The 15433-nt window shown below is 43.0% G+C and overlaps 1 protein-coding gene across 1 annotated transcript in view; it reads left to right on the top strand.

The window, feature by feature from the left end:
* LOC137383907 (ras association domain-containing protein 5-like) overlaps nt 1–15433 on the top strand; it is a 155570-nt gene that overhangs the window by 57298 nt on the left and 82839 nt on the right. The window contains exon 2 of the mRNA XM_068057289.1: nt 4110–4231. Within this exon, the coding sequence (XP_067913390.1) occupies nt 4110–4231 (122 nt within the window). The remainder of the gene's footprint in view (nt 1–4109; nt 4232–15433) is intronic.

Genomic DNA, 15433 nt, shown 5'->3' with positions numbered 1-15433 from the left:
TCAGGACACTGTCCTTAAATTGTGTTACCCTGAATGCAGACTTAATTGGGCCTACTGCGTTCAGGATAGCCAAGGCTATATGCAGCCTGTTATGTCTTCTTGTTGTTTTCTGGTTCCCAGATGTTAGAAATAACCACACTTTAGACTTGGAATGGCTGGAGCTCTTTGTATTTAATACAGCTCACCATGCTGCCTGCTGTAGGGCTGGTGAAACTGTTTTTTGTGTTACATATCACATGACTCTCTAGTGCAGCCATGAATGTGGCCCCACTGGAACAGTTACACATAACAACTAGATATATAACACAGCCTAACCAACAGTCCCCGATGAGCTGCAGGCTCAGACATCTCCAGCTTTCTGGTCTAATTAAATGCGTAATTTTAATCAGACATCTGGCCTATCCTTACTGTACCAGTAGGCCAGTGCTATCCAAATTCAGTCCAAGTGGGTCAGAGGTCAGAGACGCACTGTGTCTGTAAGGACAGGATGCATTCTATTTATATGGCATGGACACACTCTGGTAGGGTCAACCACTGGGATTGGGGAACTGAAAACTGAAGCAAAGTTGCAGATCTGAGGGGCCTGCAGCTATATTCCTGGTTATTGGCATCAGAGCCTAACCAGAAGTCCCAGAGCCTTGAAAATTGTTCTAGTCATGAGTGAATTTAAGCAAAAATATTTGAAACTCATAATTTTTCTTCAGGATGCTCCCAGGACTCCTGCAGATCCTCTAGTCCTCAACAGGTCTGGCTGCAAATTTCTTCTGTTTGGGTATCCCATTGGTTCAAAGAAAGTATGTTATTTTCATGTTTCATGAATTGAAGAGGTCAGGGCTGGGAAATTTCTCTTGCTCATTAACTGATGACCCATTAGGGTTTTTTTGGTGTGATAAGTCATCTGACACTTGAGTTCAGAGTCAGGAGCCCAGGAACATTGCCTCACTATAATGCTTATGCTGGGCCTGCGCGCCCTGAAAATCTTGAGAAAATGTAATGGTCGCAGAGAACTGACGCATTGTGTTTCCCTTCCCATTTCCACTTAACTGCGCATGGGAGTTGAATGTTCCCCAATCATAACAAAGAGGAGAATTGCCCCTTCTTTAAGTTACAAATAACATTCTAATTGAACAACTCCTTTCTCACTGCCACAATAAAAATCAAGAGACATTCCATTTATTTCTTCTGTTTGAGGAAGAGATTTTAAATCAGAAATTAGAGTCATAGAGAGATACAGCACTGAAACAGGCCCTTTGGCCCACCAAGTCTGTGCCGACCATCAACCACCCATTTATACTAATCCTACATTAATCCCATTTCCCTCTCACATCCCCACCTTCCCTCAATTCTCCTACCACCTACCTACACTAAGGGCAATTTACAATGGCCAATTTACCTAACAACCCACAAGTCTTTGGCATGTGGGAGGAAACTGGAGCACCCGGAGGAAACCCACACAGGTCACAGGGAGAACTTGCAAACTTCGCACAGGCAGTGCCCAAAAGCGAACCTAGGTCGCTGGAGCTGTGAGGCTGCGGTGCTAACCGCTGTGCCGCCCAGTATAAATTGATTTTACATTTTGACAAAACTGGAGATGGTTTGTGAATTGTACATGACACTGCAGTTAAATTTAACTAAGGGTAACTCCATGTGTGATGTGACTTCACCACACTCAAAAAAAAAAAAATCCCCAATGGATCATCAGTTGCTCAGTTAGTGAGCAAGAGAAATTTCCCAGCCCCAACCTCATCAATCTGTGAAGCATGAAAATATCATACTGCCAGACTGAAATAGGGTGTTATTTATTGTTTGCATTCTTTTAATATACTTGACCATATTGCTAACAGCTTAATCAACAACAAAAGATTAAAGTGGTGAAAGAATTTATTTTAGTATTCTGACCAGTTCCCTCTTTAAACTAAAAATGGTATGTCTGAAGAATTAATATGTTCATTTTGAACTGGATGAAGTTGCAGCAACACCAAAGCTGAAGGCTCAAATTGGACTGATTTCAGCTACTGAAAACATTCAACTTACAATCTTTTCATGCAGAAGTGTAGCAGCTGCTTCAGTTGTATTTAAAGTTGTTTGGTTTTTCATCTGACAGAATTGGCTGTGTTCCTAAATTGAAGTGATCTGCATTTCAAATTTCTTAGAAAAAGGAGCCTTTATCAACAAGAATCCAGGAAGAAAGGAAAAGGGAATATTTTTCAGATTTATTATGAAAAAAACTTGCATTTATATAAGGCCTTTCATGACCAGTGGACATCTTTGAATCGCTTTGCAGCCAATGAAGTATTTTTTTTGAAGTGTAGTCACTGTTGTAATGCAGGAAACTCGGTAGCCAGTATGCACACAGCAAACTCCCACAAACAGCAATGTGATAATGACCAGATAATCTGTTTTGTGTTGTTAATTGAGGGATAAATATTGGCCAGGACACCACAAATAACTCCCCTGCTCTTCGTTGAAATAATGCCATGGGGTCTTTTACATTCACCTGAGCAAGCATATGGGTCCTCTGTTGAACATCTCATCCATGAGACAGCACTTTCAACATTGCAGCACACCCTCAATATTGCACTGGAGCGTCAACCTTGTTTTTTGTGCTCAAGCCCTGCAGTAGAACTTGAACTCAGAATCCTGTGACTCAGAGGTAAGAGTGCTACCAACTGAGCCACAGCTGACATCCAGTTGCCTACTCTGTTGTGGGGGAACTTCCGACCAAAGATTATAGCTGTTATTTACACAGTGAGATTTGGGGATCAAATAGCTACAGTGGAAGGAGGGGAGAATAAAGTATTGGTGGCTTTTTAAACTCTGGTACAGAATGGTGATTATTTTTTGAATCTACTTGTATGCATAGCTTTTGCATATAGATTTCATATTAATAGTAACATCTAAACCCCTTTTAAAATAGTCTGCAGTGTGATTTTCTTTATTTAAATGCTAGTTAAAACAACCCAGAGTAAATTTATGAAACTATTAACACAAAGGGCAGTCTGAAAATATTACCATTCCCGTAGAACTTCTACAGACCCATGTTGCCCTGTAATACGAAAATTAATGGGGAATGTTAAAGTGCTGCACCCTCAGTTAGGAGTTGAGTTCCAATTCTAGCTTTTGCTGACCTTTTTTCTTTGCACCAAAGAAGGGATAAGTCTGAGGAGAGAAGAGAAACTCCGTATGGTTGAATTCTCTCCTCTGCAATACTTTAGCCACTCAGCTGCACCCTCTAGTGGGTTGATCATGGAAAAATGTGGTTGAAAAGCTATGGGCTGGACTTTGTTTTTGTTTGAGGATCACAACATTTATGCAGTGGTTAATCTGGAGGAAAGGGAAGATGATGGGGTTGGGGGAAACACAGAGAATCCTGTTTATTTTTACAATTATTCAGTCTTATTTACCTCACTCACTACCTTTGTCTCCCCTAAGGCATTGATTCCTTGCTGAGGTACAATTCTCCAGATGTTGGTAGCCTTCCAGTTCTTTATCAGATGAAAGTACTTTTCCTTAAACCTGCAACCCTTTCCTTAACACATTTTATTTAAGTACATTACAGTTAACCCTAGGATCCTACCCGGCAGCTGAGTACAGACACTATGTAAGAATTACTCCATATAATTTTCAGTGCCATTTAACATTTCTTCATTTTTTAATTTGTTGCTGCAGTGGTTTCATTGATAAAATTTGAACCTTTAATTCAAGAGTCTCAGTGCCAATTGTGGTTCTGTACTGAGTGAGTTGTACAAAATTGTGTCGTTATTCTGCCAAAGCTACCTAGTGATCGAAAATCTCTAGTTTGTTCATAATATTCAAAATTGTAACTATTTGATTGCTTCTGCAAACTTGAATTATCACATCTCTATGCATCTACTGCCATGACGAGCTATTTTACCTTGTCCAGAAGTGTAGAACCAGAGGACATAGGCTGTACTTGAAGGGGATAAATTCAAATCTTGACCTTTTTTGTCTAGCAATTCCCATGTTCTTAGCTCACTTTGCTATATTTCTTGCTCTTGTCTTAAAACTATATACAAAACCTGCATTGTTAAGCAGAATTCCATTTGATTTTGATTTATGTTTCTTAATTTATTCCTCCACCTATACAGATTGTAATTACACCACTCATCAGGTGTGCAGGAACTTCATCAAACTTGACTGCCAGCAAGGGGAGCAACTTTCAGAAGAAAAAATCTCTCCTGAAAACACAGTGGTCCAGCCTGAAAGTGAGGTATTGATTCTTGATGTTTCCATTTGCACAATGAAAGGTCATCGACCTGAAATGTCAACTGTTGCTCTCTCCACAGATGCTGCCTGACCTGCTGAATTTTTCCAGCATTTTCTGTTTTTTATTTCAGACTTTCAACATCCACAATATTTTGCTTTTTTACTTTAGTCATGTTATTTTGACCAAGTTCTGTAATTTCAGTATTTATTTGGTCTGGTAATAGTTTGAATTTGAACTTCTGGAACAATGAAGTTCTTCTTGTAGTTATTTACCAGTTCTCGGGTGACTGCGCAAAGTTGCCAGATTTTAATTAATGGGTCCACGTTGTTTTATTGATAAACCTAGGTGGAGGAGCAAGACCAATCAGTGCCAGACACTACCAAGGTTGAAAAGAACCTTGAACCTTGTTTGCACATGGGGCTACTTGTAGAGAACGATTAATGTTTAGAAATTGGTGATCTATTATTTCAAATTTAATGCTGGATTTATTTTACATGACTGTGTTTATTTTCAATAGTTCTGTTGTGCCCTTAGTTATGTAATGCTGAAGGGTTATGAGAGTGTGTGCAATGGGTAGCAAGATAGTAGCATGAACAGAAATAAAGGGAGTGAACTTAACTCCCTCTGCCCAGCAAAACTGGGCTCTAACTGAGTTTAAAATTGCCCTCTTTCTACTTACTTTCTGCCTACCATATTTCCTCTGAAGTTTTCATAGGCAACCAAGGTTATCTGTCTGAAGCAAGCTGGAGCTTCATTGATGTATTCAGATTGGGGCCTTATAATTAAATTTGGATTCTCAATCTATTTTAATTCCAACAGCCCTGACCCCGTTCAGTACTACTGGATGGAATTAATTTTAAAATGGCAGACCGAAGTGGCATTTAAAGGGGCACTAACTTCCGAATACGCAGATCATTGGATTCTGTTTGCTATAGTGTTTGGGTTTCCACAGGCAATATTGTTTTAGACATTTATTTGTTGAACATTTATTCTGCTTTATCCAACAAACATGGATAAATGCCATGTTGACACTTTAATTTGTAGCTACGGAGATAGTGGATGGATTGGTGATCATCTTCCAAAATTCTATAGATTGTGGAGTGGTTCCTGCAGATTGGAAGGTCGCAAATGTCACCACACTATTTTAAGAAGGGAGGGAGAGAGAAAACAGGGAATTACAGACCTGTTAGTCTTCTATCAGTCGTTGGGAAAATGCTAGAATCTATTCTAAAGGATGTGATAAATGGACACTTGGATAATAATGATCTGATTGGGCATAGTCAACATGGATTTATGAATGGGAAATCATGTTTGATGAACCTGTCGGAGTTTTTTGAGGATGTTACTAACTGAATTGATAAAGGGGAGTTGGTGGATGTGGTATAATTGGATTTTCAGAAGGCTTTTGATAAAGTCCCCCACAGGTGTTTGGTTCGCAAAATTAAAGCTCATGGGATAGGAGGTAATATACTGGCATGGATTAAGGATTGGTTAACGGGCAGAAAACAGAGAGTAGGAATAAACGGGTCATTCTTGTGTTGGCAGGCTGCGATTAGTGGGGTGCCGCGGGGATCAGTGCTTGGGCCCCAGCTGTTCACAATGTATATCAATGATTTGGATGTGGGGACCAAATGTAGTATTTCCAAGTTTGCGGATGACACAAAGCTAGGTGTTGTGAGGAAGATGCAAAGCGGCTTCAAGGGGATTTGGACAGACTTAGTGAGTGGGCAAGAATGTGGCATATAGAATATAATGTGGAAAAATGTGAGGTTATCCATTTTGGTAGGAGAAACGGATGTGCAGAGTATTTCTTAAATGGTAAGATCAGGTGGCAGGACTATATCTCCAACACAGAAGTCCTTGAAGCGGCCAACACCCCCAGCTTATACACACTACTGAGTCAGCGGCGCTTGAGATGGCTTGGCCATGTGAGCCGCATGGAAGATGGCAGGATCCCCAAAGACACATTGTACAGCGAGCTCGCCACTGGTATCAGACCCACCGGCCGTCCATGTCTCCGCTATAAAGACGTCTGCAAACGCGACATGAAATCGTGTGACATTGATCACAAGTCGTGGGAGTCAGTTGCCAGCATTCGCCAGAGCTGGCGGGCAGCCATAAAGACAGGGCTAAATTGTGGCGCGTCGAAGAGACTTAAAAGTTGGCAGTAAAAAAGACAGAGGCGCAAGGGGAGAGCCAACTGTGCAACAGCCCCGACAAACAAATTTCTCTGCAGCACCTGTGGAAGAGCCTGTCACTCCAGAATTGGCCTTTATAGCCACTCCAGGCGCTGCTTCACAAACCACTGACCACCTCCAGGCGCGTATCCATTGTCTCTCGAGATAAGGAGGCCCAAAAGAAGAAAGAAAGAAAAGAAAAGAAAAAAGAAGAGATTAGAAAGTATAGATGTACAAAGGGTCCTGGGTGTCCTTATCAATAAGTCACTGAAAGTGAACATGCAGATGCAGCAAGCAGTTAGGAAGGCTAATGGTATGTTAGCCTTTATTGCAAGAGGATTTGAGTACAGGAGTAGTGAAGTCTTGCTTCAACTGTATAGAACCTTGGTTAGACCGCACTTCGAGTACTGTGTGCAGTTTTGGTCCCCTTTTCTTAGGAAGGATATTATTTCCATAGAGGGAGTGCAACGAAGGTTCACTAGACTTGTTCCCGGGATGGCAGTACTGTCCTATGAAGAGAGATTGGGGAAACTGGGCCTGTATTCTCTAGAGTTTTGAAGAATGAGAGGTGATCTCATTGAAATCTACAAAATACTTAAAGGGATAGGCAGGGTAGATGCAGGTAAGATGTTTCCCCTGGTTGGGGAGTCTAGAACCAGGGGACACAATTTCAAAATAAGGGGGAAGCCACTTAGGACAGAGATGAAGAGAAATTTCTTTACTCAGAGGATTGTGAATCTTTAGAATTCTCTACCCCAGAGGGCTGTGGAAGCTCAGTCATTGAGTATGTTTAAAGCAGAGATTGATAGATTTCTAAATACAAATGACATGAGGAGATATGAGGATAATGTGGGAAAAAGGCATTGAAGTGGATGATCAGCCATGATCATATTGAATGGCGGAGCAGGTTTGATGGGCTGAATGGCCTACTCCTGCTCCTATGTTCTTATAAAAAAGAGGAAGAGAAGCAACCAAAGCAGCAGCATGAGGCTGGGAAGCCACAAGCAGCACAGTTGGTTCTGTTTGGAGATCAGTCGTGAAGGGGGCTGCTTGCAGAAGGCCTTACCCACCCATAGGATCTACAGGCCTAGAGTCATGTCAGCATGAAAGAGCTGTGGGCTTTGCTGCAGTATCTGGCTTCCTACAACTGCAGGTGTTATAAACTGCTTGTTGACTCCTTGGGGGATGGTGTAGTGGCGACTACAGTGTAGCAGTCCAGGCTAGTGCTTTTGGGTGATGGGTTTGAATCCCACCACGGCAGATGGTGAGATTTGAATTCCATTAATAAATCTGGAAGAAAGTGTAGATGTACAAAGGGCCCACGCTGATACGAGCCAGTTTCCTGGCAGCTATCACAAAGCTTTGATTCTGCACCAGTCAATTATTTCCTCACTATTTGGCCCATCTCAGAAAGAAGAAAAGACTTGGATTCATATAGCGCCTTTCACAACCACTGGACGTCTCGAGCACTTTACAGCCAATGAAGTACTTTTGAAGTCGAGGGATGGCTGCTAGGGGACAAGGGCTACCTCCTGAACACATGATTTATGATGCCTTTATGTAACCCAAGCTCGCTGACCAAGATGGATAAAATCTGAGCCATTGAAATGCCAGAATCATTATCGAAGACAAGAAACTTGAACATTACTGTTCAAGTAATATTTTTATTGTCTGGATCTGTCTGGGTGCTCTCTGCAGTAACGCCCACAGAGAGCCTCCTGCATTGTGGATGTGTGCACAATCATTCTGTGCAATATTAAATGCACATAGAGTCAGGACAGTAAGAGGACCTTCCCACATCTGATTCGGATGAAGTTGAGGAAGGAACATGGTGGAAGGGTAGCCAGAGATGTTTGGGACCAGTTGATTGCTCAGTGCTTTGTCTAAATTTAACCATTCACCTCAAACATCCCATCCCCATATTAACCACCTCTAGCAGTCAGCTCTTCCACCTGCGATACCAACCCCTGAGTCAACTTCGTATATACAACACTTGAAGTTGCAGGCTCAGTTCCTGCTATGAAAATATATTGCAGACAAAATTGAAAAGTTTTTTTAAAGATGACATTATTGGCTCACACAATATAGCTCAACATCATTTGTCATTTATGTGCCAATCTATAGTACTTTTTAAAAATGTTTTCCTAATTGCCCTATCACTCCCATGAGATGCTGCTGCAGTGGGTTCAGCATGGCTAGTGGAAGACTGCCGATGTTCAAGTGAGATCAGCTGCATGGTTGAACCCTCTATTGAGGTGTCCACCAGCCTTTCCCAGATGGTGCAGAACCTGAATGGCTTGTTTCAAAGCTAAAAGAGCTGGTGACAGACCCCTGATGTGAGAGCCTGGCTGTAATGTCCATTGTGATGACCATACACTCTGTGGTCGACTAGAGAGTGTTGACTCCCTGCAACAGAAAACCACAACACAATCTGGAAGTGGATCACACCATGATGCAACAGCTTCTAGTTTGGCTTTCCAATACCATAAAAAATTGTATGTGTGCAGAAAGTGGATTTCTTTTAGGGACTGATATCAGCCATGGCTCAGTTGGAAGCACTCTTGCTTCTGAGTCAGAAAGCTGTCTGTTCAAGTCCCACTCCAGGATGTAAGCACAAAAATCATAACTGACACTCCATTGCAGTATGTAGGGAGTGCTGGACTGTCAGAGGTGCTGTCTTTTTCATGAAACATTAAACTGAGAGCCTGTCTGCTCCCTCTGGTGGATCTCCTGGCACTGTTTCGAAGAAGTTCAGGGGAATTATCCCTGGTGTCCTGGCCGATATTTATCCCTCAATCAACATCACAAAGACAGATTATCTGGACATTATCTCATTGCTGTTTGTGGGAGCTTGCTATGCACAGATTGGCTGCTATGTTTCCTACAACAGTGACTACACTTCAAATGTACTTTATTGGTTACCAGCTTTGAGACATCCAGTGGTCATGAAAGGTGCTGTACAAATGCAATCTTTTTATTCTTTTTTTTTAAAGCCAGTATCTCTGTCCTCCTCAGCAGGGCTGGAAATTAAGCTAACATTGTTCTAAATGAACATTTAGTATTGCCATGTTAGGTTCTCTCAAAAAATTATTTTTAGAATACTTGGAAATGGCATCCAAAGATACAGCAACATGCCTGAAACCTTTATTCTCAGTGTTCGCGATGACCTGCAAAAGGGCCTTGAACAGTTGCAATAACATAGCTAGGCCAGAGGAGGGAAGTGGACATGTATGCACGTGCAGTACAGTTTTGGGAGAATTGCATTCCAATAAGCATGTGAATTTACTTGGTTCTGCAGATCTAATGGTATATTTTCCTCTATAAAATATTTTAATAATTGAAATGAAGTAGATTATTCAGGCAGATGCCCCTCAGATGTTAAATAAATCATAGTTGTTATTTGGAATAATATGTACAGCATACATGCAGCTATTCTGGCCAGCTAAATTGCAAATGACCTTGTAGGATAAAATATTGATTGCTGGAGCTTCATTTCAAGTCTGCTTGTGTTCCTGGTTGTACTTTCCAGTCCTGCAAGTGATGTACCATTTGTATTTTTACAACATCAAGCTAAACAAAGTAAGTGAATTTTGCACAATAGAAATACAAATTACAGTAACAGTTAACTGGGGCTAATTGTTGACTGTGCTAAAGTTAGATCTTGCTCTTTTTCAACCTTTTAGGCTAGATAATTTATGTAGCTTCCTATTTATCCTTTCCCTTTGAATTTTGAATTACTACTTCAATATCTTCTGCTGTAGAGTCATCGGTAAAATGCAGCTGAACTAGAATTTCAACAAATATTCTACAACTGCAAAACAGGAAGTGGGCAGAAGCCATTATCAGGAGGCAACCCAATCTTGTATGTGCCTTGTTTTACTCATATGTGAATGAAAATAATCTTGGTAATGAGGTATGTCATGTATAAAACTGGACATTTAAACTCTCTGCTATCTCTGTAAAAGCACACAGTTCATGGGAAAATACACTATCATATGACGGCAATAGTAATGCAGATGCAAAAGTATAGAAAGAACCTGCCTACCCATTTCCTCTCCAAGTTAACATTCTGGGTAGTGTTCCAGAAGCTGCGCTATACCAGTATCTCGCCAAGAGATTCTGCATTGAAGTACATGCAATGATATGAAGTTGCTATACTTGCATGATGGTTACATATTGAGTTTGCCATTCCAGTGTCAGTAAATTTACTAGTGATCTGATAAGCCTTAATTATTGGCAAACAACCTCTCTGGCACTGAAAATTAATTTTTACAGGTGTGGAGTCTCATTCCTTCAGATTTTAATTATTGGAGTTTTTTAAAAAAAAAGTCTTTTTCTTACTTTCCATCTCGTTTATCTCTCTTTTTTTATCCCATCATTCATCCCCTTTCTCTTTACTTCGCTTTCTGCACTTGATTTAACATTGAATTAAATATTCAGACTGACACTTCCTGGTGCAGCCTCATTAACCCTTCTTCGATCTGGTTATGAAGATATACAGTTGCTTACCCTGTTCACACAGCTCCCAGATCCCCTGTAGAGGGGCTCACATCATTTTAGCTCTATAATTACAGTATGTTCCAGTGCAAAAACCCATATAAAGTCTGTGGGCAAGTGTACCGAGTGATTGGCTGGTGCCATTCGTTCACCGGCCACTGAGAACAAAGTTCAGCCTACTGTATTACTTGTGCAAAAGGCGTTTGATACAGTGCCACACAACAAACTTGTGAGCAAACCTGTAGCTCATGGAATAAATGGGATGATAGCAACATGGATACAAAATTGGCTGAGTGACAGGAAACAAAGAGTAGTGGTTAATGGATGTTTTTTGTGCTGGAGGAAGGTTTGTAGTGGAGTTCCCCAGGGATCAGTGTTGGGACCCTTGCTTTTCCTGATATTTATTAATGACCTAGACTTTGGTGTACAGGGCACAATTTCAAAATTTGCAGATGATACGAAACTTGGAAGAATTGTGAACTGTGAGGAGGATAGTGTAGAACTCCAAAAGGACATAGACAAGTTGATGGAATGGGCAGACAGGTGGCAGATGAAGTTCAATGCAGAGAAATGTGAAGTAATTCATTTTGGTAGGAGGCACATGGAGAGACAATATAAAATAGAGGGTACAATTCTAAAGGGGGTGCAGGAGCAGAGGGACCTGGGTGTATATGTGCATAAGTCATTGAAGGTGGCAGGACAGGTTGAGAGAGTGGTTACTAAAGCATACAGTATCCTGGGCTTTATTAATAGGGGCATAGAGTACAAGAGCAAGGAAGTTATGTTGAATTTGTATAAGACACTAATCCGGCCTCAGCTGGAGTATTGCACCCAATTCTGGGCGCCGCACTTGAAGGACGTGAGGGCATTCGAGAGGGTATAGAAAAGATTCACAAGAATGGTTCCAGGAATGAGGGATTTCAGTTATGAAGATAGATTGGAGAAGTTAGGACTATTTTTCTTGGAGAAGAGAAGGCTGAGAAGTGATTCGATAGAGGTTCTTAAAATCATGAGGGGTCTGGACAAAGTAGATCGAGAGAAACTGTTCCCACTCGTGAAAGGATCGAGAATGAGAGGGGACAGATTTAAGCTATTTTGTAAGAGAGGCAAAAGTGACATGAAGAAAAATTTTTTCACGCAATGAGTGGTTACAGTCTAGAATGCACTGCCTGAGAACGTGGTGGAGGCTGGTTCAATTGAAGCATTCAAAAGGGAATTAGACAGGGTTACGGGGAGAAGGTGGGGGAATGGAACTGAGGGAATTGCTCTTTCAGAGAGCCAGTGCGGATACGATGGGCCGATTGGCCTCCTTCTGCACTGTAACGATTCTATGATTCTGTGAAAACCATGCTGACTATCCCGATTTACCTTGAGTTTTTCTAAGTGCCCAGCTATAGCCGCCTTAATGATCGATTCTAACACCTTCCGCACAACAGACGTCAAGCTAACTAGGCCGTAGTTACCTGTTTTCTGCCTCCCTCCCCCTTCTTGAATGGATGGGTTATATTTGCTATTTTCCTGTCTGATGGAACCTTTCCAGAATCTAGCGAGTTTTGAAAAATTAACACTAACGCATTTAGTACCTCATTAGCCACCTCTTTTAATACCCTACGATGAATCGCATCGGGATAGAGGCCTGCTACCTGACCCGAAACCGATGGGACCCGACAACATGTTTCAGGCTTGTGTCGGGTCGGGCCGAGTCCAAGTCGAGTCGGGTCTGGTCGGGCCGGACATGCAGGGTCAGTGCTGTGCTGGTAAGTATTAAACATAAAAAACTTACCTGAGCTGGGAGTCCAGGAGGAAACTTGAGTCTGCACAGTGAACGAGTGACGTCACTATGATGTCATCACACATGCGCGGCAGCTTCGTATAGGTTCCGAGTTGGGAGGTAAGTAAACGGATGGTCGGGTCAGTTCGGGCTTGGGGCAAAAGCGGAGGGTCTCTGGCTGGGTCGGGCTCGGGTCCACGATGGTTCGGTCGGGTTCAGGTCAGGTTCGTTTTCCCGACCTAAAGTAGGCTTCTATATCAAGACCCAAGGACTTGTCAGCCCGCAGCTCCATCAGTTTGCTCAGTACCGGTTCCCTGGTGATTGTAATTTCACCAAGTTCCTCTCTTCCTTCCACCTCCTGATTTATAGCTATTACTGGAATGTTTTTTGTATCCTCTATAGTGAAGACAGAAGCAAAATATTTGTTCATTTCATCTGCCATTTCCTTATTATCTACTATTAACACCCCATTCTCACTCTCTAGAGGACCAACTTTACTTACTCTTTTCCTTAGCAAGTCATTCAGTCTGAATAGTAATTTACATTGCAACTATAGGACAAATAAATAATTTAATTGTAATTTAAATAAAATGCAGTACCAGCGATATACCAGTGAAAACAATCTTAATTTTTTTGGTGAGCAGTATAATAAAAATAAATGAACAGCCAATTACTCAATAGAGATTCAGGACAGGATTTTATCCTGCTCTTGGAGACAGGAATGGAGGCTGGTGGGGGGAAGGCACACAAAATGGCAAGGGGTGGTGGGCCTGACATAGTCCTGGCCCCCTGCCATTTTTTCTGAAGCAGGGAAGGCCGAGGATGCCTTCTCATCCCAGGCCAATTGGGGCCCTCAAGTGGCCAATTAGTGGCCACTTAAGGGCAGCTTCCCGCCTCTGCTCCGATTTTATTGACGATGGATGGAGAGGTGGGTCCCTCCTTTGGGGGTAATCATGGCCGCTGGAGGGGCCCCCTCGGCAGTGATGGCCACCGCCTATCCCGGCAACACCCTCCCCGCCGCTCGTCTCCAGGGCCTGCCTGACTAGCCCTGGTGACCCCAACCCCACTTACCTGCATCCCAGAGCCTCCATCTTCAGCAATGCGGGCCTTCTGCAATACTGGCAGTGGCCGCTACTCCTCACGGCGCTGCCAGTTCTGCAGAGCTGCTGGCCCTCTGGTCAGGAGCTCGTCCCTTAAAGTGATGCCATCCCTGATGGTGGGCATTTAATTGGCTGCTCGCCTTGAAATTGCAACGGGGGTCCGACGGAAGGCCAACGTGGGGTCTCCTTTATGGTCCGTCACTGGGATAAAATCCCAACCACAGTATAATTAAATAAAAACACTGAAAATGCTTGAAATACTCAGCAGGTTAGGCAGCTTTGGTGGAGAAAGAAGCAGACTTAACACTTCAGGTCATTTAGAAAGGCATAGATTAATCAAGGAAAGTCAGCAAAGATTTGTTAAGGGAAGGTCATGTCTGAATAATTTGATTGAATTTTTTCAGGAGGTGACAAGCAGGGTTGATGAGGGCAATATGGTAGTCTACATGGATCTTAGCAAGGCTTTTGACGAGGTTCCAAATGGCAGGATGGTCAAAAAAATAAAAGCCCTTGGGATTTAAGGGTGAGTGGCAAATTGGATTCAAAATTGGCAGTGAAGGAGCTGGAGGTACTTGAATTTTCAATTCTGTCTGTTGCATTTATGAGTTAATTTGCAAGGTCAGGGCTGATATTGCTGGCTCACCAGGGCTCACCTGCATGAGTAAAACTCCTGGTAGGGCCATAGCATGTGAATTATCCTGGGTAGGGGAGGGGGTTTGCGAGTGCCTGTCCTTGCAGTGGGCAGCAAATAGCTGTCCCTAATACATCTTTGGGACACTGCAGCCATGGGCATTGTCCACTCTGGAGGAGGGTCCTCTAGCGAGGAAGAGAACGCCACATGGAGGGACAGAAGGACAAGTGGCCAGGGAAATCGGAGACTTGCTGGCCAGCTGCAGCCTGGTATTGGGTGAGGGGCAGAAGGCCACAGAGTGCACCGTGAGCAAACACCTAAGAGGAGACGTGTCTACCCAGTAGGCAGGATGTACCGGCAGCAGCTGAGCTTTCTGCAGATTTCAGAGCGCCAGTGCCTTAGACTGCGCCTGTCCCGAGAGACTGTCACATCTCTGTGTGAAATGATGGCAGCGGAGGTCAGCTCCAACTGCATGGGTGGCCATCCAATGTCAATGGCACTAAAGGTGACAAATCGCTTTGAACTTCTATGCATCAGATTCATTCCAGGCTTCCACAGGAGACATGTGCAGAATCTCACAATCATCAATGCAGCACTGCATAAAGGTGGTAACTGATGCCATGTTCAGGCATGCCAGCGAGTTCATCAATTTCCAGACAGACTCTGCCAATCAGGCCAAGAGACCCAGAGGCTTCAGCGCCATCACTGGGTTCCCAGTGGTCCAGGGTGTGATTGACTGTACACATGTGGCCATCAGAGCACCTGCAGGTCTGTCAGGGGCCTTCACTCAATGAATGTGCAGCTTGTCTGTTACCACCGTAAGAATATATTGCAGGTGTGTGCTCGTTATCCAGGAAGCAGTCACAACGCATTCATTTCTCCAGAACTCCCAAGCACTTTCCAGCCCCGCCCCCCCCCTCCCCCACCCGAGTGTCTGAGTGTCTGGAAGGATGGATACTTGGTGACAGGGGTTACCCGCTGAAGACATGGCTGATGACACCTGTGAGGAACTCACGGAATGAAGCAGAG

The sequence above is a fragment of the Heterodontus francisci genome, chromosome 25 (genome assembly GCF_036365525.1).
Source record: "Heterodontus francisci isolate sHetFra1 chromosome 25, sHetFra1.hap1, whole genome shotgun sequence".
Taxonomy (NCBI): Eukaryota; Metazoa; Chordata; class Chondrichthyes; order Heterodontiformes; family Heterodontidae; genus Heterodontus; species Heterodontus francisci.
The sequence above is the reverse complement of the archived record's forward strand: the minus strand, read 5'-3'. Positions and strand labels throughout refer to the sequence as shown.